The sequence below is a fragment of the Durio zibethinus genome, chromosome 13 (assembly GCF_047325235.1).
Source record: "Durio zibethinus cultivar Kanyao isolate XHJ-2024 chromosome 13, ASM4732523v1, whole genome shotgun sequence".
Classification (NCBI taxonomy): Eukaryota; Viridiplantae; Streptophyta; class Magnoliopsida; order Malvales; family Malvaceae; genus Durio; species Durio zibethinus.
The window spans coordinates 20058986-20082834 of NC_143174.1; the positions used below are offsets into that span (position 1 = coordinate 20058986).

The 23849-nt window shown below is 27.9% G+C and overlaps 1 protein-coding gene across 1 annotated transcript; it reads left to right on the forward strand.

The window, feature by feature from the left end:
• Nucleotides 1-11496: 11496 nt before the first annotated feature.
• LOC111302946 (caffeoylshikimate esterase-like) lies at nt 11497-15075 on the forward strand. Its single transcript, XM_022898862.2, has 7 exons — nt 11497-12023; nt 12435-12473; nt 12577-12647; nt 12756-12820; nt 13076-13165; nt 13242-13334; nt 14433-15075. The coding sequence occupies exons 1-7, from the start codon at nt 11620-11622 to the stop codon at nt 14844-14846; spliced, it is 1176 nt and encodes a 391-aa protein (XP_022754597.1). The 5' UTR covers nt 11497-11619; the 3' UTR covers nt 14847-15075.
• Nucleotides 15076-23849: the final 8774 nt, after the last annotated feature.

Below are 23849 nucleotides of genomic sequence, written 5' to 3' on the forward strand. Positions count from 1 at the left end.
TCCGTTTTTGAAAATATTGCTAGATATGCTTGTACTTTGTCTAGATACCTTTTTATCCTTTTTTTTTCAAGCCCTCAATTCTTTATTCATTTGTCATACCACTAGTTACTAGTCATTATACGTAACGAGACTCTTCACATTCAAGTCAGCACTAGTCTTAAGTTGACAATTAGTGCTTCATACTCTGTTTCATTATTCAAGGCCTTAAACTCAAACTTCAAAGCATATTGCAACTACATGTTCCCTGGATTGATCAAAATCAAGTTAGCTCTACTTTTTTTGTTAGTGACTGAACCATCTGTAAAAATTTCAAAGTCTCTTATTTTTTTAATCATCAACCATGATAGGCTACTGTTCTATCTCAATCGAGGTGTATTCAACAATAAAATCAACTAGCACTTATGACTTTAGGGTCAACTTTAGTAATATATACAAGTCATATTCACTAAGTTTGACCACATATTTGATCAATCTGCTTAACAGCTTAGGTTTTTGTAGGATTATCTGAATGGCTGGTCGATCAAGATGTTAATTGTATAGGATTAAAATTTTGATTTGAGCTTTTTGAGCAAAATGACTATAGCTTAGGCCAACTTCTCTATTTTTTGATAGTTGAGCTTTACATCGGTCAATACTCTGCTCACGAAGTATATTGGCCTTTGTTTTCCTTTTTTTTCTTAGACCAAAACTAAGACCAAGCTGATGGTTTGATCTATAGTTGCAATGTAGAGGTACAACATCTCATTAGTCTTGGTTTTGACAATATTGAAAAAAATGATAAAAATTTCTTGAGCTCTTCAAAAGCTCTTTAATACTGAGGTGTTAATATAAAATCAAAAATATTTCTAAATATCTTAAAAAATATACATACTGATTTGTTGACTTTAACATAAATCTATTTAGCATAACAACTCTTTTCTTAATATTTGTACTTCTTTTACTGAGGTCCATTTTTATTTCTAATGATGGCTTAAACCTTCTTAAAGTTTTTTTCTATCTTTTTGTGGTTGATCGTGTACCCAAATAATTTACCCGATGTAACCTTAAAATACATTTGCTCAAATTGAGCCTTATGTTTTACTTTTTTAGCATGTTTAAGGCCTCTTCTAGATCTTTTAAATGCTCAGCCAAGCTTTTACTCTTTACAATCATGTCGTCAATATATACTTCGATATTTCGATTGATCTGATTCTTAAAAATTTTGTTGGCTAACCTTTGGTAGGTCATCCCGATAATTTTAGGTAGAATGGCATCACCTTTTGTAATAGCATAAGCCCTTCTTAGTCATAAAACTTATTTTATTCTCATTATCTTTTAATATTTTGATTTAATTATAGTCAGAGTATGCATCCATGAAACTCAACAAGTCATGCTCGATACTATCATCTATTAACTAATCTATTTTGGTAAAGGAAAACTATGCTTTAGGGAAGTTTTGTTGAGGTTGATAAGGTCAATGCACATTTTTCACTTTTTATTTTATTTTTCACCATGACAACGTTGGCTATCCATTAAAGATAGTATGCTTCCTTGATGATTTCGGCCTTTAGCAACTAGTCAACCTTTTTTTCAATGGCTTTTTGCCTTTTAAATGTAAAACTTCTCTTTTTTGCTAAACTGATTTCATGTTTGAGTCAATTTGTAGCTTGTTAACCATCACTTTAGGATCAATTCCTAGCATATCTAATAGGATCCATGTAAATAGGTCGATATTATTCTTTAGTAGCCATACCAATTTATTTTTTGTAGTCGAGCTTGGCCCTTATTTACATATATTTATTTGTGTTATTTTCAACAAATGGTATAGGTATGAGGTTTTTTTGTAGGTTCTGATTAGCTAATATCAATTTAAGGCTTTGATCGATGATCTTTTTTACTTATTTAGGTTGGGACTATTTCTTACAAGAAATATAAATCTTGACATAAATGTTGACATAATTAATTCATTAACTTGATAAGCTAATACATTAATATGGAGATGAGATAAACAATTTAGTAAATGTAGTCATTTGTATTTATAGAACCGACTTAAGCGCTTAATTCGAATGAAATGATATCTATGTCGACTTAAAAACATGGCATCAAAATTTTTTTAAAAATCTTTAAAAGATATTTATAACTGGTGAACTTAAGAGCTCGGTATTAGCTTTTAAGAAAGTGTTCCTTGTTTCTCTTTAGTTCAGTTAGTCTTCTTATCCTATCTATTTTTTTTTATTTTTTCAACTTCTTTAACCCTAACCTCTGTTTTTATCTTACCAGGGGCTTCTCGACTTTGGCTAAGCGATCACTTGCTTCTCAATCCTACCATTCATAATCGTGACATAACATTATCTTACCATGTATTACTCTCTTCAGACCTCTTTAATCCCATTAGGACAAGGAAACTTGATTTTGAGATGAGAAGCTAAATCGAATATTCTCATTACAAACTGACTAGGTCGGTTCAAAATTATGTTATACGTTGAGGGGATATTTATCACCATAAATTTTATGATCAACGTAACACTCCTTGGCTTAGAGCCCAATGTGATCGATAGCATAATCGTTCCATTTACTAGTACCTATTCATTTCCAAAGTCAATCAAAGTGGTAGTAAATAGCTTTAGCATTTCCTCAGTTATTTCTATTTTCAACATGGTTAACTAATATAGGATGTCAATCAAACTCCTATTATCAAATATGATGCATTTCACCACATGATTATAGATCATGGTTTGAATGAAAATAGCATCATCATGTTTCAAATCCTCTGAACTAAAAGAAATTTACTTGTCCTTCCAATTTTTCTATTTATTTCTTGATGACCCAATGGCCACGATTGTTCCTTGATCAAATTTTTTCTTAGCCAATGTCAAATTCCCTTCAGTGATCACATTAATAATTCTCATGATAGATTTGTTGTCCACCTTATTTTTTTTTCTTTTTTTGATCGAGCCTACAGTCATCACCACTTTTATTACCTTATTTTTTTTTTCTATCTTTTTGGTTTATACGTATCTATTTTCCTTAATCTCCTCTTCTAAATCCCTTCTTTTTTATCCCTTCCTTTTTTAGTCCATAAGCCTATTCGATTAACATTTTCTAATTTAATTTTTATGTCATTCATCAGGTCGATACACTATTCAATTTTATGGCTTTAGTCTTTATAGAAAGCATATTTTTTCATCAAATCTCTTCTACTATTTTATCTCAATGGCTTAGGCCATCTAAGTTCGATGTCTTTCTCAATTAGCATCAGGATTTTCTTTCAGGAGGTATTCAATGCAACATAGTCATGATGTCATTCGCTTGGGCTTCTAACCTTAAAGTATTTTTTAATTTTTTTTCCTTTTAGATGATTGTTGATTTTTCTTCCTTGTCGTGAGTTAAGGAAGAGGGATGAGCCTTTCTCATCTCGACTATTTTTCATTGTAACTTCAATATTTATATATTTCTCAATGATGAATAACACATTCATTAGAGTCTTCGATGACTCTAAGGAAAATATATGCTTAAAGTGGTATTCTAGATTTTTCAGTCAATTTGTTAGGACAACCACTACAATAACTTATTCTAGGTTTTTAACCTAAAAAGCCTTAGTGTTAAAACATGTGGCATACTTTTTTAAGGATTCATTTCTGCCTTGATAGATCAAAATTAGTCTAAATGTCATTTTTTTTATTCGTCAACTACTAAAAAAGTGGGATAGGAAAAAGTGGCTGGGTTGTTTGAATGTGGTGAATAAACCTCGACTCGAAGTTACTATACTTGGATTAAGCTACCCCTTTAAGTGTTATGGTGAGCATTTTGCACATGAGGGGCTTGTCCGCTCTTTATATCATTATATTAATTCGAGGTGATCATAAAGATCATATGTACTATCATAAGTCTTCAAGTTCAACATCTTAAATCCCTTAGGTGGCAGTGCTTGATCTATATCCTCAATGAATTTGGAGGTTTCCAAGAATCTTAGCATGTTATCAAAAGTGAAGGCTTTATTTTTCTTTTTTTTTGTGTATTGCTTCTATCCAAGCTTCAAATTTTTGTTGGGCTATGGTTCTGAGGTAGCTTATTTGGACTTTTGGTTAGTGGCTTGTATTGGGGTATTTGTAGGGTAATGCATTGATGTCTCGTCCTCATCAGATGCTAACAAGATGGTCTATCATCGTAGGTTGATAGTTTTTGTGTTGGTGGGTTCTTGGGAGTTTCTTGGTTTAGTGCTTTTGAAGTTTATGGTAGGGTCAGGTTTTGTATCATTTTTTTGAGAGATTATAGCTATTGAGTTAATGCTTCAAACTATTTCATATTTAGGACTACGATAATAGGTCAATCTGTGTTTTGTTAGTTGAGCTAGGTATCAATCCCAATTACAACAGGTTTTTTTTTTTCAACTATTCTCTTTTTTGATGGCATGTTAGCTCAACAAAATCAAAATATCGCTTACCGAGCTTGTCAAAATGTTTGGGCTGAGCTGTTCATGAAGGGTAAAACCCCAAATACATGAGAAAGAGAGATCGATCAACGATAAAGGTCAAAAGTTTTTTTTACGTTTGTACCCTGATACTCAAGTTAATGCTTAGTCAAGGGATGGGAAGGAGAATAATGTGAAATGTAAGTTTAGAGGCTAAAAGTTTTAGTTAGTTAGAACTATTTGAAATGGGTTATTTATACCTATGCGAAGGGAAACCTTAGGCTTAGGCAGTCTGAGGTCAATGTTGGGGGACTAAGGCTAATCTCACTAACTTAAGTTGAACTTGTTAAAGATCACTACAGCTTTAATACCACTTGTTGAAAAATCAACACGTATACGCAGCACCCACAAAAAAAATAGCAAACTTAAATAAAAAATAAGAAACACAAATATATTTGTTTCGATCAAACTTAAAATGGCCTACTCCAAACCTAATCCACTATCAAATAAATCTTTACAACTTAGAGACTTTTGGAATGAGAAAAGTTACCAAAAACTCTTTACTCAAAACTTAATCCAAAACTCAATTACACTCTTTTAATAGCCTACTCACTAAGCTATTCTCTTGGTGTCTAACTATCTAGGATTACTAAACCAAAATCAAAACATCTTATTTATAAAGGTAAAACTTCTTATACCTTTACTAAACTCTCAATGTGGGATACAAAATAAACTCAAAACTCTTATAACTTTCTATTTGAGATTTTAAGATTCAAGGCAAATCCCAACAAATCATCCATTGACTTGAATCTTCAAACACTTTAATAGTTGACATGCTTACCTTTTTTTTTTCTTTTATCATAGAGATTTCAACAATTGAGCTTTCATCAAGCATGTACAAGTGATTTTTAACCCTATTTTCTTGTAAAATCATATTACAATTCTTGTACGCTCTCAATAAATCATTATTATCATATTATGTGTATTCTCGAGAAGCTAACTCACCCAAAATAATTAAATTGTAGCTACAACTCGATACAGACCTTACATGACAAACATCCTAACAACACCATTATGAGATTTAAGGCAAACACTCCCAATGCCTTGAATCTACACTTTTTCATTATTAGCAACCACAATGTCCCCATACTTCTTATTCTCATCTAACTCCACAAAGCATCTCTTATCATTGCAAACATGAATTATAACAGTTGAATCTAAAACCTAATCTTTATCACTTTTCAAAGTTTGAGTCTCATCCACACAAGTCATTAAACCAACATCATCATCATTAGACACAACAGCAGTAGTATCACTTTTTTTTTCATCCGATTTTTTATCGATATTCATATTTTTGAAAGCAGCTATATCCTTTCTTAGCTTCGTGTAACGCACTTGGATGTCATTTTTCACTATAATAATAACATTCTATGTCACTTTAATATCTGTTTCTTGACTTAGATATCATTCTTGATCTATCAATCCTCTTTTGAGTCCTTTTTCGATCAAAACCTTCTACAACTAGTGTACTACCCTCAGGTGATGAGTTATGTGCTCCCATAAACCTTTCGTTCTCATGCAATAAGGTAATCACATCATCTAACTTCAAAGTAAACCTACCCACTAACACAATCTGAATTAAAGGCCTATAAGACTTGGGCAAAGATGACGGTAAAATTAAAGCTTTCTCTTCATCTTTTAACTCATTAATAGAAATCATCAGCAATTAAAAAACTAATCTATTAAACTCATTTAGGTAATTATGAAGACTCATACCTTCTTTTATTTTTAGAGAATACAGGTTCATCTTCAAACATAATCTATTAGTCAATGACTTTAATGCATAAATACCCTCAAGCTTATCTCATAAATTCTTGAGAGTACTCTCAGTCAATACACTATATTTTACCTCTAGGGCTAACACCAATCTAATAGTACTAACAACTTTCTTTTGAATTCTATTTCAATTACCGTCAGATATTTCTTCAAGTTTACTACTCTTTAATGCCTTATCTAATCTTTGTTGTATTAACAAATCTTAAATCGTACTTTGCCATAACATGAAATTACTCTTTCCATCATATAACGAAATTTCAAACTTAGGCATACTAGACATACCTTCTTCAGACATCTTGAAATGATCTCTTGGGCCTACTTTTTTTTCACAGAACCTTGCTCTGATACCACTTGTTAAAGATCGCTATAGCTCTGATATCACTTGTTGAAAAATCAACACGCATACGTAGCACAAATAAAATAGCAAGCTCAAATTAAAAATAAAAACACACAAATATATTTATTTCGGCTTAACTCAAAATGGCCTACTCCAAATCTAATCCACTATCAAATAAATCTTTACAACTTAAATACTTTTAGAATGAGAAAAGTTACCAAAAATTCTTTACTCAAAATTTAATCCAAAACTTAATTATATCTTTTTAATAGTCTACTTACTTAGCTATTCTTTTGATGTCTAACTATCTGGGATTATCAAACTAAAACTAAGACATCTTATTTATAATGGTAAAACTCTTTATACTTTTATTAAACTTTCGATGTGAAATACAAAATAAACTCAAAACTCTTATAATTTTTGACGTAAAATTTTGAGATTTAAAGTAAATTCTAACAGAATTGACAATTAACGGTCTACTCAATGGATGATAAGTTAACACTCCCATATACCAAAAGGTGAAAAATTGAGGCAATCAAATTAATATGAAAGTTGAAATTTCACGTCAATTTGCTATATCAACTTAAACAAAATTATCAAAATATTTTCACTTTTCAACCAAATTATACTTTAAAAAAAATCTATCATACTTTTTTTGGACACAAAGTGTCCCTCACGTAAAATACTACAATTAATGTCACAATATTGTTTTTGTCAATTATACAATTATAAAAAATTCCTTCCTACAGGGTAAGAAATTTGGGTAAGATAATGAGGGAGGCCGTATCAGATCCCAAGGCTATCTCCTCTGTGAAATCCCGGTGATGTTTACGTGCCTTACGGTGACAGGAAAGAAAAGAACATGCCAATTTTTAATGTCTGTGGTAAAGTCCGCTTACTTCATTAGACTTTTAGCTATAGAAATGGAATAGATTTCCAATAATGTTTTTGTTTGAACCTTGCATTCAGGGTATGACACGTGGACGAATCTCAGTGACGATGATGAAGATAATAATTTGAGGCTAGAAATAAACGTTGTGGGTACGATTTCAGCGATGCTTCCCTGATTCTCAGCTCCTCAGCATTCAGCCGCTTGCCGCTATAGCTTGGCTATCTGGCTTATCTTTGGCCGTTCAAAGTCCAAACGTTTTACTTTGAATTAGTTTTTTTTTTTTTTTTATTTGGCCAACAACGTTTTACTGAGTTTGGTGGAGGCTAATTAAAGAGCGGTTACATTTTGGGTGAACTGATAGGGGGATTATTAGAACTCGAAAATCAGGATTTATCGACTTGTATGTATGCAATATTAGGTTTGAAATACACTTCATCTAATAATAAACTAAATATTAGCGTTGATGTGGAAAATTACTAACATTTTGCAATTAAGTAATGGAATTACTTCTACTTACAGTATCTAAAAAAAATGTCTATAATTCATCAATAAATAAATAAATTTACTTATTTTCCTAAAAAAGTAATTCCTTAAAGACAATAATATTACAGTGAGCCAATTATTTAGATTTTTATTTTTATATAAAAAATATCATAATTTTAAAATAAAAATTTATAAATATAATTTTTTAAAAATAATTATATAAACTAGTTAGATTAAGTCTGAAATTTATTTACATCTTTACTTTGATGTAGCATTAATAATATTCTAGTTACTATTATATTTGCACTAATTAATTCCAATTTTAATTCAAAACTAAATTGATGCCCTCACTTCGTGGAGGGATTTCTTAAAAATATTTATAATTTTTTTATTTAATTAATTTTAAAATATTATTTAAATTATATTATATTAAATAAAATTTATTTAATAATTTTTTATTTTTTATATATATTAAAATATATGTATTGATATTGGTATAATCATATTTTGTCAATTATGAAAATTTTATATATAAATTATTTATTTATAAATTACATAATAAAAAGGCATTTGAAAATTTATTTTATATGCATTTTAAAAAAATATTTCTATTTTATTTTATATCTTAACATATATTTTTCTTTATGGTATAAAAATATACTAATTTTTATGTTATCAAATTCTTTTAACAAAAAAAGTTTTTCTAAATAGTTTTTTTATCATTTAATTTATTTAATAAATTATTATATTTAGTTTTTATTCTTACCCTTTTATTTAAAAATTAATTGACAAATTTAATTCATGTAAAAAAATAAATAACCAAAAAAAAGGACTTGCAATTATTTAATTAACTTTTGGATTTAGTTTAAATTTTTAAATACAAAAATAAATGTAAAAAATTTAGGACAATACTCATAAATAGATCAATCTATTTTTTTTAAACTTTGGTTTTAAATTCCCAACCCATTAATTCTCTTCAAATAGATCAATTTTACAAAATTTTTTAAAACTTTAATCCAAAAATCATACTCAAAACACTTTTTTAAAAGTTACTTATGACAAAATTATTATTTTATAATATTAAACAGCTGTTAATTATTTTATAATTTTAAAGTTGCTTAGTTATTTTGCCTTTTGAGAATTGATGGTTTCTCAGGTCGTGTCTTGCATTGTAGTTGATTACAATAGTTGATTTACTCTTTCAGCATTCATCAGTTAGTGGCATGAAAAATAGATATTTGATTACTGGCAAAGATGTCGATGTAATTTATTATGCAAGTTATGAATACAAAGTAAATTAGTTGCCTGTTTTACCGATCTTTCCTTCATTCCAATTTTAAGGCTGACTCTAATAATTTCTTTCATGATATTTATATATTTTTCTTTCGTTGATAACATGACTCAAAGTTGAAATTCAATGTGAAGAGTTAGAAAGACCTAAGGCTTTAAACATTCAATAATTATAAATATAATGAAATTTGAAATCCAACAAAAATAAGAACAAGGATAAATTTCATCTAAATGAATAAAAAAATTGATGATATAACAGTAAATTGAAGCAAATTGAAATTTAAGGACAACTTATATATTGTTATTGATTTTGCAAAAATAATTATAAATTATAAACTTAAAGAATAAGGAAAAAAAAAGTTGAGAAATTATTCCTGAACTAATGAAACAAAAGTAAATTTTTTATTCATAAATAAGAGATAAGACAGGTACAGGGTCAAATTATAACAGATATATGCATGTTTCGTAGTTGTATAAAAGAGGTGTATGAATTGAGGGATAACCTTTTTGTAATTAAATCTAATAATATTTAATAAAGTCGATGTGGCAATAAAGTAAGTTGATTTGACATTTGAAATAAATAGTAAAATTGATAAGTTAACACAAAATTGAATAGAAATTGAATATGGTAGTGGTTTTCGTTTAGTCGATTCAGTTATTTTTGAATTAAATTATTAAAAATTGAATTAATTAAATTAAATTAAATTATTTTTATTAGTTGAATTAAAATTATTAATTTTAAAAATTAATTGATCGAATTTAATTTTTTTAATCTATTTAATTAATTTTTTTAATTAATTGAATAAAAAATACATTTAAATTAAATTAAATTTTAAACTCTTAATTTCTTATATTTTAAATAAATTAAATAAAATTATCCAACAAAATATTCAAATATCAAAGTATAATGTTAAAAACTCTAATAACTTATGAAATAAAATTATCCATTTTATTTATATTTCATCTCATATTTAGATTTTGTTATGTTTCAATTAAAATTTTGATTAATTCAATTTTCGAATCGAATTAATTGAAAATCAAAATTTTTTAAAAATTATTTTTGTTAACTGATAAAAATTAATTTGATGATTGATTGATCTATCTATTAATTCATTTAAAATTAAATTATAAACATCCCTAAAAAAAAGATAACTTCTATATATTGTATAGATAATAAAGTATAGAATATAGATGCCACGATACACTTATATTTTAATTATGTTTCAATTTTACAAATGACTTTAAATGATTGTTAGGATAGCTTTAATATATGTAAATGACCTTTTTAGTCTCTTCATCCTTATGTTCCTACCATAACTAACCTTACATTTAAAATTAACTTCCAAAATCACCCCTTAAATCAAAATAAAAGCCAAATATGATTTGGCTTAAAATTGCAGACAAAACTTTTAGGGGATTACTTTAATATAATGTAAAGATATTCTATCATAGGATAAAAAATGTGGTAAAAGGATATTTTGCCAAATATGAACTTATAAAGAATTAGCATACATTAAATGTTTACATCAATCTCTTCATTTAAAGGAATTGTTTAAAATATCTTTCCACAAATTTATTTTCATTACAATTTCTTTTTAATTGTAAATTAGTAACTAATTAAGAATTTTTTATCTAAAAATAAATTTTTTACTTCAAAATTTTCTATTTTACTTCAAAATTTTCTATTGAAACCGAAAAGGTTTCATTATACATACACATTTATTTGAGAACGTGGCATGTAAAACATCAAAATCATGGGCAATGTGTAAAGGACTGTTATCCACGTGATGAATTAAATTATAAAACAAAATTTTGTTCAATCACAAAAATAAAATTTTAAGCCGGGGTTGCTAACCAGTTTGCGGTTTCTCCTCTAATTATTCGCGCAAACGACAAACCGTTAAAACCCGAGCGATTCGAAGCCGAGCTGTCAGGCTGGCTGGCTACGCGGACGGTGTCTTTCAGTAATTAGTGCAGTTGTGCATACCCTTCAGCCTTCATTGTACTTTCGCCATTCACACAGGTCCACGACTTTTAATTGAAGAACCAAAGAGTCATACTCTGCTACACCCAAACTTAAAAGCACGAGCGACATCCTCTCTCCATCATCACCGTCTATCTTGCTTACAAAATAGAAATAGTATCCGCGACTGATTCAAACAAATCCACGTCACCTTCCGTAGTTAATTTCGTTTCCCATTTTTCTAGTTTCCGTCTCCGAAATCCCCCGCGCTCTATAAATTCCCTAACCAAATGCCCTCTGAAATCTCTCCCATTTTTTCTGAATTCCCCAACCAAATACTCCATTTCATATCTGTAGATTTTTATTTTCATTCCATTTTTTGTGAAATTTTAATTTGATTTTTTTAATATTTTTTGGCCATCTCTGCCATGTCAACGGGGGGCGAGATGGAGCAATTGACCTCGGGAGCGAGCAATAGGATAATCCCGATCCTAAAAACCCTAAGAATTCCTCTCATTTTCATTCAATCAATAATCTTGTACCTTCTTCTCCTACTCTTCCCTCGGCGTCGCCACTCTCAAACGACTGTTGCGGCGATTGACTCTGTTGCTGCGGCGCCGCAATCGCCAGTTAAAACCGCGAGGCGGAGGTCGGTATGGCGGCGAGAAGAAGAGGACACCTTGAGAAGGAGAGCTTTGGCGGAGCGTTTGGACATGGGGTTTGAAACCGGGGACGGAGAGATTGGTTGCCGCTGGAGCACGTCTCTGTTTTATGGGGTCCGGAGAAATGCCTTGTTTTGCCGGTCTTGGTTTCCGGTTGCCGGTGAATTGAAGTAAACGTTTTTATTTCTTATAGAATTGAGGGAAAGAAATGAAATTAAATGAAACTAATAAAATTTCAGATAAAGCATTTATTTTTCGTTTTGATTTGCTCTGTACTAAAGCTATTGACTTTTGAATTGCTTATGACTCGAGAAAACTAAAGCCTCTGCACAATTTAACTTAGTTTTCAATTTCCTATTTCTAGATTTCGAAAATGTTTTAAACTTTGGGAAAAATGCTTTGCTTTCTTCGGCAATTGAATTCTTTTGGGTTGATTTGCATATAATGATTAACTGTTAGTTTGTGTCTATATTATCATACGAATGAACAAATCTGTAGCTTGTGCATTGTTCTGTTCTGTTTTCTGTTGCTTTTTTGCTTTACTCTCTTGTCACCTGCGTGTTACTTGTTTGATATTTTAGGGGCATTTTAATCATTATACACGGGCTAAATGAGCACAGGTAAGATTAATTTGTTAATTGGACCCCTTGTACCTCTCAGTTTTTTTCCCAGTGGAAAAGAATCTCATTTTCATACTCAGTTTTCGTGGGTGTTCATTTACAGTGGAAGATATGCTCAATTTGCAAAGCAACTAACCTCTTGCAGCTTTGGTGTATATGCGATGGACTGGATAGGTACAGAATTTGGCACTAGTCTTTCCGCTTTTTCTTTTCCTTTGTGAGAGGTGTATTTGAAATTATTAGTTTAAAGTTGCGGTAATGAGATAAACTTCATTGCTGTAGGTCACGGTGGTAGTGATGGATTGCATGGGTATGTTCCTTCACTTGATCATGTTGTTGCGGACACTGTAAGTTCTCCTTGTGTTCTCTGTATCTTTTTAATACACAGTTTAAATTAACTCATGCTGGTTACTTTTTTCTTAACATTTAAATGGATAACCCTCTTCCTCCTATAATAAATCATTTTAAAAATTCAAAGTTTATTGACTATCATGCTACTGGTTGGTGATAAACAACTAAAAAAATTCAAAGTTTAGCAGCCTTTGTTTATTAAAAATATGCTAGCAAGGTGGGGCTAAGCTTTGTCTCTTCTCTTTCTTCAGGGAGCTTTCTTGGAAAAAATCAAATTAGAGAATCCAGGTGTACCTTGCTTCCTTTTTGGTCACTCTACTGGTGGAGCTGTGGTTTTAAAGGTATTGCGTCTATCAATTAGTTTTAGTAACTGAATTATCAATTTAACTTTTCAATTAATAAGGTGCAATTTTGCAGGCAGCTTCATATCCTTATATTGATGAAATGCTGGAGGGAATTGTGCTGACATCTCCTGCTTTGCGTGTTAAGCCGGCACATCCAATTGTTGGGGTGAGTTGCTGTTTCTTGTTCTTACTTTCTAATGTGCTAAATCATGCTGTAGTTGCCTCTGAGGTTTAAAGTGCCTTAAAACCAACCAATCACTCATCAATGAACCTGAAGAAAATTTGTAATTGCACTTTCATTTATGCAAAAACCAGGTTATCTGTTTTCAAAATGTCAAATTTCTGCCAAAACATTCTGCTAGGCAAAAGATATTTGGGGAGGTCTTAATTCCTTTGAAAGTTAGATGGTCTGGTTATAGTTTGAATCAGTGGTGAATCTTGAAATTTGATTTTTGGGATCAAGTCTCTCAACTAGATCTTTTTTTTTAATAAGATTTATTCTATTTTGTTTATTAATATAAAAGACATATATACATGTGTGTGTGTGTTTATATATATATATATATATATATATATATATGCAAGCAATACACTAACAAAGAAAAGAAGCTTACATGGTTGCAGTGGCTAAAAAGAAAGCCAAACACAATTGATATTTGGTTAGACACTGGGAGTAATGTTGTTGAGAAAGCTATAAAGTAATTTGACTTTTGTTAAATTTACATGATTGTGATTTAATACTTATGACTAATATCTTGATTTTAAAAATTTGTAAGTAATCTTTGGTGAATACAGTAAATAGACAAATAGAAATGTGACTTTTACTTCTCTTAAATTACAATGCATAAAATTGATTTATGAAATGGTAAGCAAGGTTAAATTTATTAATGTTTTTGGATCAAGATTATGTCCTGTATGTGTCATGGACTGTGCGGGTGTTAGGCTTAAGTTCCCGGCCTTTGACATATGCGCCATCTAACTAGTATGGTTGAGGAATGCCAAAAAAAAAAAAAAAAAACTGTTGAGATTAGTGAATTTCTTTGGTCTTGTATAACCCTTTTGCTATTGGGTAATGAAAGTGTATAGTTATAATATCGATAACATATTGTACAAAATAAGATTTGTCTGTGGTTTAATTCAGTTTCGAGCTTAATCTCCTTGCATCCCTTCAAGTTGGCATTTTAATACTGATTGGAACAGTTATGAAAAGTGTACTTTATTTTCCCATGTTAAATTTTTTTTTTTTTTTTTTATATTGTGTCAGGCTATTGCTCCTTTTTTTTCTCTGGTTGCTCCCAAGTTCCAGTTTAAAGGTGCGAACAAGAGGGGCATACCAGTTTCAAGGGACCCCGCAGCACTGTTAGCCAAGTACTCTGATCCCTTGGTCTACACCGGTCCAATAAGGGTCCGAACAGGGCATGAGATATTGCGCATTTCATCCTACTTGATTCAAAACTTTAAGTCTGTGATAGTCCCATTCTTTGTTCTCCATGGAACGGCAGACAAAGTCACTGATCCACTCGCCTCCCAGGACTTGTACAATAAGGCAGCCTCCAAGTTCAAAGACATAAAGCTCTACGAGGGCTTCTTGCACGACCTTCTCTTTGAGCCGGAGCGAGAAGAGATAGGGCAAGATATAATTGACTGGATGGAGAAGAGATTAGGCGCCAGAGCTTAAAAGACTGATTGTCTCTGGTAAATGATCTTGCGGGATAGATTGTGTTGTTCTTTTACACAAAGTTAGAACACCGGTGTGAAAGCACATGTAGATGTTTTAGGAAGTTAAAAGTTCATCATGCGTACGTCTGCGGCTATGCTTTATAGCTAAATTTGTAACCATGAATAAGTATTATATATGTAGTGGAATGTTTTGAAAATATCTTTATTTTAAATGGTCTTTCCGTTGATATGATACTTGCAAAAGTTTGATGCATTTGTCGGCGAGCGAGGACAGCAACCCTTTCCACTTTGCTCGCCCGTTTTTGGTTGGGCCAACGAGTGGACCACTTCGAAACAAATCCATTTTTCATGCGCGCCGGTTTCCCATTGTTCTAGGAAAGTGAAGGATTAATGCTTGTTGTAGTGACCAAAGCATCTGTCCTTTGGTCTCTTTCGGACTATTGTTAGTGTTTGAAAGCAATATTCACATATACGCTTACATGTGCCGTTTATTTAATGACATTTAAGATATTTTTTAATTTTAATTGTTTATAAATATTTGTTCAATCAATTATTAAAATTTTAAATATTTTTAAAATTAAAAAATTAGAATTATCCATTTCTTTTCATTTATATTATAGCTTTATTCTACTATAAATCATATAAAAAAACATCTCACAAATCACTATTTCTTTTATCACGGACAATAGTAAAATTCATTAGGAATATTAAGAACTATTTTTTCTTCTTTTCTCATAATTTAAAATAAATAGATATTCTCTCTCGATTTAAAATTTTAAAATCGTACATATTTTTTTCTCAAAAAAATCAAATATATTAATTTAAAATTAAACAAATGTCTTTTATCTTATCACTTAAAATTTATTAACTTTCTAGAATCCTAAGCAACTATATTTTTATCATTAAATGAGAGTCTCAATGTGCTTTTTTTAGATGCTTTTATGTTTTTATGCAAATCAACCTTTTAAAGATAAAATATATTAATTTGGAATTGCCAAATCTGTATATCCTTTAGTGAGGTTATAATATCTCTTTATTGTTTGTTTTAATCAAATTGAATATCACTTTTAAATTTATTTTGCCTTGCGTAGTGTTACAGAATTAATAAGTCATGAATCATTTTTTTTTTGATAAATGAATTTTTTTGAAATTATTATTTAACATGTTTGTGTTATCTTAAAATTAAATAAAAATTGAATATTGAAAATGAAAGAAAGAATATATAGTTATTGCTATTGCTACTACTATATTTTATTTTTAATAATTGATCTTTTTAGCTAACATTCACGTTTCTTTAATTATTTTGGATATCACAAAATTAAGCATACTTTTTCATTTACTAAACTAATATCAGTTAACAATAACATATATTAGTATAATTTACTAAATTAATATAGTTTCAAAAAAAAATCATTCAAATAAAATATTTTGAAAAACATCAACACTAAAAGCTTAAATTAAACAATTGCAAAATCGATTTTCTACAAGTTTATGACATTTGGTTATTATTTTTTTAAATTGTCCACAATAATATGTGATTTACTTAGACTATAATTTAAATAATTATGCTAACTTTTTGCACAAATTGAATAACCCATATAGATCAAAATGTTTCAAAAAAAAAATTATTTGAAAAGAAATTTGAAGAATTATCATAAAAAAAAAAAAAAAAAACCAATCATATGACTTACTATCATTATCCAAGTTAAACCTTCAAGCCCAAAAAAAAAAAAATGCTTGTTTTTCAAGACTTTCTATCATTTTGTGCATGAAATATTCCAAAACTTGCAAAGGAAGGTTTAGATAAATTGGAAATTACTCTAAGGCCAAAAAAAAAAAAAGAAAATAAATAATGTTAATAAAATTGATGAGATTGATGATGATCTATCAAAAATGATAGATGATAAAAATGATTATATAACTTATAAAAATAATGTTAGCAGCAAATATAAGTATTTTTAAGATAGTATTTGAAAATGAAATAATTTTTCTAATTATATTACAAATTAAAATTTATTATTATATTTTGTCTAATGTTCGATCTTTTTAAATTGATCAAATTATGTTAGAGATTATTATATTTTATGAAAATTTAAAATTTAATTTTTGTATTATAATTTATATAAATTTAATTCTTATACTATTTTAATTTGATAATTTTAATCTAATAATTAATTCAATTAATTTTTCATCATTAAAATGCTTATACGAACGTTGACTTTATGATATGCATTGATTTTCCTAACATGAGCAATCGACTATACGTAGCAGTCTAACTCCTTTTAATTTCTTAAAAAGTTTCAATTATGACCTCTTGAAAGACAGTTGACTCTGCTTTTATTAGCATTTGATTACTTTAATCTTAGACCATTTTCCATAAGACTATTAAACAATAATAATTGATTTCATTAGGATTTTAATTTGATTCCAATCATTTTCAATTATAGCAATCGATTTCTCAAGGATATTAGCTGATTACTATTCTATACAAAACCTAAATTTAGTTTTTGTTTATCAAAGTAGTTAATTCCACACTAATGACAATAAACTTTAAAAAAAAAAAAAAAAGCTTAAAGTAGTTGACTCCTTTTAAGTATGACAATAATTATTTGTATGATCATTCTTTTATATTTAATTATCTTTAAACCTAGAATCATTTTCTTAGAATCATAATTTAATATGAATTTTTTTATTAAATTAATTTATTTAATCATATTATTTTCATCTTTTAAAAATATTTCTAACAATATATATTTAAATAAGTAAAATTAATATGTGAATAGCAAAAGATAAACTAGTTTCATTATAATGACCAAATGACAATCATAGATGACTCGTTAGGATAACATATATATTAGGACAACATATATGGTAATACATAGTAACATATTAGGACAATCATATATAGTAATATATTAGGACAACATATTCAAATATAAATCATGTATCGAAACAATTGGCAGTTTCTCTATTACAAGAGCACCTGATCAGTTGTCAGGATTCAACAGTTCTTTTTTTTTTTTTAAATTGAATTGACTTGGGGTTCGTCGAAGAGCATTAAATCCATCTTTTTTTCTATCATAAATAATGAAAATAGTTTTCCAAGCTTGATTCAAAAAAGCACCAGAAATATTGCAAGATTCAAACTTCTACTGAGAAAGATACAGCTAATTAACATTTCAATACTATTCAACGTCAAATCTCAACCTCTAGATTTGAGCCTGGATGACAGAATCCTCAATTTTCTTTGCCATGAATTGGAGAAGACAATGATCAACATTAGAAAAGAAATCTTATTCCAATCCCAACCCTTCACCCGGATCATCTATAAACGACCACTCGATCTTGCAACCTGCAGTTTTCCAGCACCCTCCAATGGCAAGACTTTGAGAGTAGCCACGTAGTTCTTCAACCCAATATTATTTTTCAGGAGCTCGTATTAGAAAAAATATATAAAAAAAAAGAAATAATAGAAAAAATTTTAATTTTGAGGCATAAAAATCATTTTTTTTAAAGGTAATTATGCATTTAGCATATAATAAAATCTCAAATTCTATAATCAGAAGCAGTGAAAATAAATATACTGAAAGATTTATTTATAACGAATGAACGACATAAACTTTTATTCATATGGTTATGACATTCTATTTAATAATGACTTTTATGAATAATAATATATTTATATTCAAATAGCTCCTACCATTTGTCATATGATAATTATTTCTTTTCAAACATAATTATTTAAAATATTAATAAAATTAATATAAAAATTAATTTTATTCATCAATAATTAAATCTTTCTATCCATTATAGGATGTACTACATTCTAAATTACCAACAATCACCTACTAGTTTGGAATGTTGGTGCTTAATTTTTACCTTTTACATAAATAAATATTATAAATACAAGAAGAAATATCTCGATTTAAACCTTCAATTAGCGTATATATTAATTGTTGGTAGTTTAAAATGTGATGCATCCTATACTGGATAGAAAAATTTAATTATTGATAAATAAATTTATTTTTTGCATTAATTTTATTCATATTTTAAATAATTATGTTTGAACAGAAACAATTATCATATGATAAATGTTCATAACTATTTGAATATAAATAGATTATTATTCATAAAAGTCATTATTATACAGAAAGTCATAATTATCTGAATAAAAGTTTATGTCTGTTTATTTATTATAAATAAATCTTTAAGTATAACAATTTTTACTACTTCTGATTGAAAAGTTTGAGGCTTTGTATCCTAAAAGTATAATTGCCTTTTAAAAAAGTGTTCTTTGCGCCTCAAAATCAAATTTTTTTATTATTTCTCTTCTCTTATTTATTTTTTTTAATAATTTAAAGGTAATTATAAAAAATTTATATTTCGCACAATGAAGATACAAGGAAAAGAAATTAGTATGATTTGGAGATCAATATTAGAGGAGGCTCAAGGAGTCAAAAGATTAATATTCCATGGACAAAAATGTTAATTTTCATAAAGATCTTTATTAAAGGTATGTATTTTATTTTTTATATAATTGCTGGTAAGAAGATTGACTGAATGAGATAAACACATTAATAATTAATTTCATTAGTGTGTAAAGTCAAAACACAATATGTAAAATATTAATTACATTGCATAAATTTATGCATATACTGAAATTAGATTCACAATTGGGTTTAATGAATTATATTATATCTATTTGAAAAATCGATACTTATAAATATTGAGATGGGAAATAGCCTGAAAACATAAAAAAAGAAAGACATGAATTGATTTATAACCAAAAGAATTATCACTTGTTATCAAGTAATGAATTAAATTAGGTTATAATAGAATGACCGATTGTTTAATTGTCATGTTTTGGTTATATATAGATAAGCAAATTATCCCATGGTTTTTATGAAAAATAATTGGAAATGAGTAAAGGAATTTATCATGAAAAATTAGATGAAAATGGAGAATATATGCAAAAAATAAGATTTGGCTGTAAGATTAGTTTTATTTTTAAATCATAGCACTAAAATTGGATAATAAGTTGAGTCAAGTTATTTGTTTAGGTCAATCTTTGTTGGTTGTTTCTAAATCAAAGGTTGATATATATTTTAAATTTATTATTTGTTCAAATTTTGATTAGTGTTCAATTTTCATGAAAACCAATTAAAATTAAATTGATGTATGTTAATAATTATTATTAAGATATGGTGTTTCATGGATTAATTGGTGGATAAAAAACCAGATAATTGTTAGTATCAGAAACATCAGGAATATGATATGTATTTTGCCTACTAGATATATTACATTAGAAGTAAATTTACAAAATAAAATTTTATTATGAACAATCACAAAGAAAAAGTTAAAGGTACAATTCAATTTGTGTTTGATGGTTAAAACAAGTAAGACAAATAAACTCAAGAATTTGGAATATAAATGTCCCTGTTGTATAATTATGATTGATGAAACTGGCTTACAAAAGGTAGGAGATTAAATAGATGCTTGTTTAAAAACAAAATATTAAACTTTTATAACTATGAGGTTTATAAAGGTTTGGGTTTTGAAATATTATTCCCGTTAATGATAGCATTTATAAATTATTTGAATTTATAATATAATAAGTTAACACAAGTTTATTATATGCAATGAATTTATAATTTCATAAAGAATTGTGGTTGGTAGTAATGTAAAATACATTAAGTATGTATTTCTATGGCATCCCTATATTTTGTGAATTTTATGTTAGTATCACTAACTAAAATTTGGCCAAGAATTTGGGCTAATTAGATGATTGATTAAAAGAAAAGGCATGTCATTAAAAAAATATTGAAGCATTTGTCGGTTACTAGCATTTTCAAGGATGCTTATCAATGCCCAATTAAGCATGTTTATAAATTAAAAAAGAACATGGAAATCCAATGTTCCAAAGGCACCAATACATCATATGTTTGATTCCATTTTGTGATGGCATGGAGAACATTGGTACAATTTGCCATATGTTACGAAAATGAACTGAATGGGATAGACTTTTTTTTTCTTATACATATAAGAAAGATATGGACTATGGAGATAGAATGCCATCATCCAATTAATACATCATTGGTTAAAGACAATGAAAGTATTTTTTCTTCTTGTACTTGAAAAAATGACCTTTTGTAGGCTGTTAAAATGAAAAGTGAATAAGTTTATGAGGTTTTCAATAGTTTCATGATAATGGCAAGGATGTGACTATTTATATACCATATTAACATATAAGCTTGATAATAATATTGATTTGTGAAAGCCGTAAGTCTTAGAGTTAGCCAATTAATGATTTAACCAATGCAAATTCATCATAAGTTTTTGCATGAAATATGAATAGAACTCATATTATAATTGTTGTTTATACTATTTTATGAAAATGATTCTTTGGATTCATGTTTCATGACTTGCGTTGATAAGGTAATCTAGATATAAACATATTGATCATAAAATGATTATGAAAGTATTTGAAATTGGAGTTAAATATACTATGGACTTTTATTATACATAAGTATATTGGTCTTATGAGTAAAGTTTGATTTTATTATATATCCGAAATGTTATGACCAATTAAAAGCGGTAAATGACAGAGAGATATATAGACTACACGATGGTGGAGAAATAAAGTTCTCATAAAATTTTGAAATCAAGTTTAGAGATTTCAATAGTCATGAACTTGGAATTGGCCATTAGGCAATTAATATATGCATTGAAAACTCATGATAACATTTGAGATAGTTAGTTTTCACTAAAAGCCATTACTATAAATAAGATAACTTCAATAGCAAATCTACATGATTTGTAGGTATGATGTGGATTATTATAGTTGGCTTAGAATAGCCATAAGCCAAAATTGATGCCACAATCTTATACACGTTGTGGTAATTTTTTGTAATGTATATGGTCTAATTAATGGATTGTACAAATGATTTATCATATATGGTTTTATATAGTAAAAATTTCAAAGTATATTCGCTTTGGAAGCCATGAATGATTCAAAGATCTTATGAATATGAAAACTTTTATAATAGCAAAAATAATGCTATTTGATCCATTTGGGTGATGGGAATGGTTTTATTCATGGTAATAAAAATTATTAATAATATCCATGATGAAATAGATTCATATAAGTATTTATGAATTGACATAAAAAGCCTTAAAAAGAGACTATAAAAGTATGATTATATTTTAAATATGCTTATTAATGTAAACTCTTATATTAAGTTAAAATATAAAAGTTTTAAAACTTTTATAGAAATATTAAGATATTTGTTAGTTATCTTTCACTAAGGGTGGATTTGGAGGCCTCTTACTTAAAAAATAATAGTGAAAAGATAAATGAATTGGCAAATTGATTAAATATATATGATATCTTGACAATTGAATGAGACATTATTTAATAAAAAAAAATGCATACTTGTAAATGGTGTGGGTGATATTAATAAAAAAAAATAAAAATTACTACTATAGTGTTGTAAAATTTTAGTATAATTTTATGAGCAAATTATACAAGCTAATAAGTTTAGACACTTATTAAAGTTAAATCATAAAAAGGTCATTAAAAATATTAAAAGGACTAAAATGGTTTAGTTTATTCATTGAGTTTTTCTAATTATACTAGAAGTATAATTGTATTAAAGAGGTATAAAAGTATAGAAATAGAATAGTTGAAAGTTATGAGTATAGAGTTGTGGCCACAACCAAAATCAATTATTTTTTAAAATGATAAGAATGAGACAATAATGTCTAGAGCATATAAATGATATGCAAAATGAAAAGTTTGGACATATTAGCCTAAGTGATTATATTAGAGATTCAATTTCAAGTTGGGGTAATTACAATAAAAGAAAATTGAATTTCAACATATTTAGTTAGTAGTACTACAAGTAGAATGGATTTAAACCCTTATTATTAGACACCAATAATGGGAACTCAACTTTAAATTAGTAACCTCTAATTACAAAGTTTGATAGGTAAAAATAAGTTGTTGTTATGTGTCTGTTAAATACTGAAAAAATCATTCAAATTTTAGAAACTAGTATGATCTATTACATAGAGAAGATGAGTTTTTACACTCTTAATGAAGTTTTAAATGTCTAAAGTAATAGAGACATAATGGAAACTTTACCTATATAAACATAAAAGTGGTGCTGCTTCAACAAGAAGAATTATGTTCTCTCTTGTAAATGTTTATAAATAGGATAAGCACATGACCATAATAGTAGTAAAAGTAGTTATAAACCTCTGACAGAAGAACAAATAAGTGTTATGTGTGTTATATCTTCAATTCTAACACTAGGAATTGATATTTAATATGTGGACACCATCAACTTCGTTACAATTCTAAGATATATAAACTAATTGAAGGTTTAAATTAAGAGACACCTTCTTGTATTCATAATATTTATTTGTGTGAAAGGTAAAAATTAAGCCCCAACATTCCAAACTAGTAGGAATTTTTGGTAATTTAGAATGTGATGCATCCCACATCGGATAGAAAAATTTAATTATTGATAATAAAATTAATTTTTGTATTAATTTTATTCATATTTTAAATAATTATGTTTGAACAAAAATAATTATCATATGACAAATGATCATAATTATTTAAATATAAATAGATTATTATTCATAAATGTCATGATTATACAAAATGTCATAACCATCTGAATAGAAATTTATGTCTGTTCATTTATTATAAATAAATCTTTTAGTATAATCTTTTTTACTACTTATGATTGGAAAGTTTGAAGTTTTGTTGTATTCTAAAGTTATAATTACCTTTAAAAAAATGTTATTCATGCCTCAAAGTCAAAATTTTTTTCTATTATTTCTATTTGTATGATTCTATCTTTGTTGGTCGTTTATAAATCAAATGTTGATATATATATTTAAAAATTATTATTGGTTCAAATTTTGACTAGTGTTTAATTTTCATGAAAATCAATTAAAATTAAATTAATATATGTAAATACTTATTATTAAG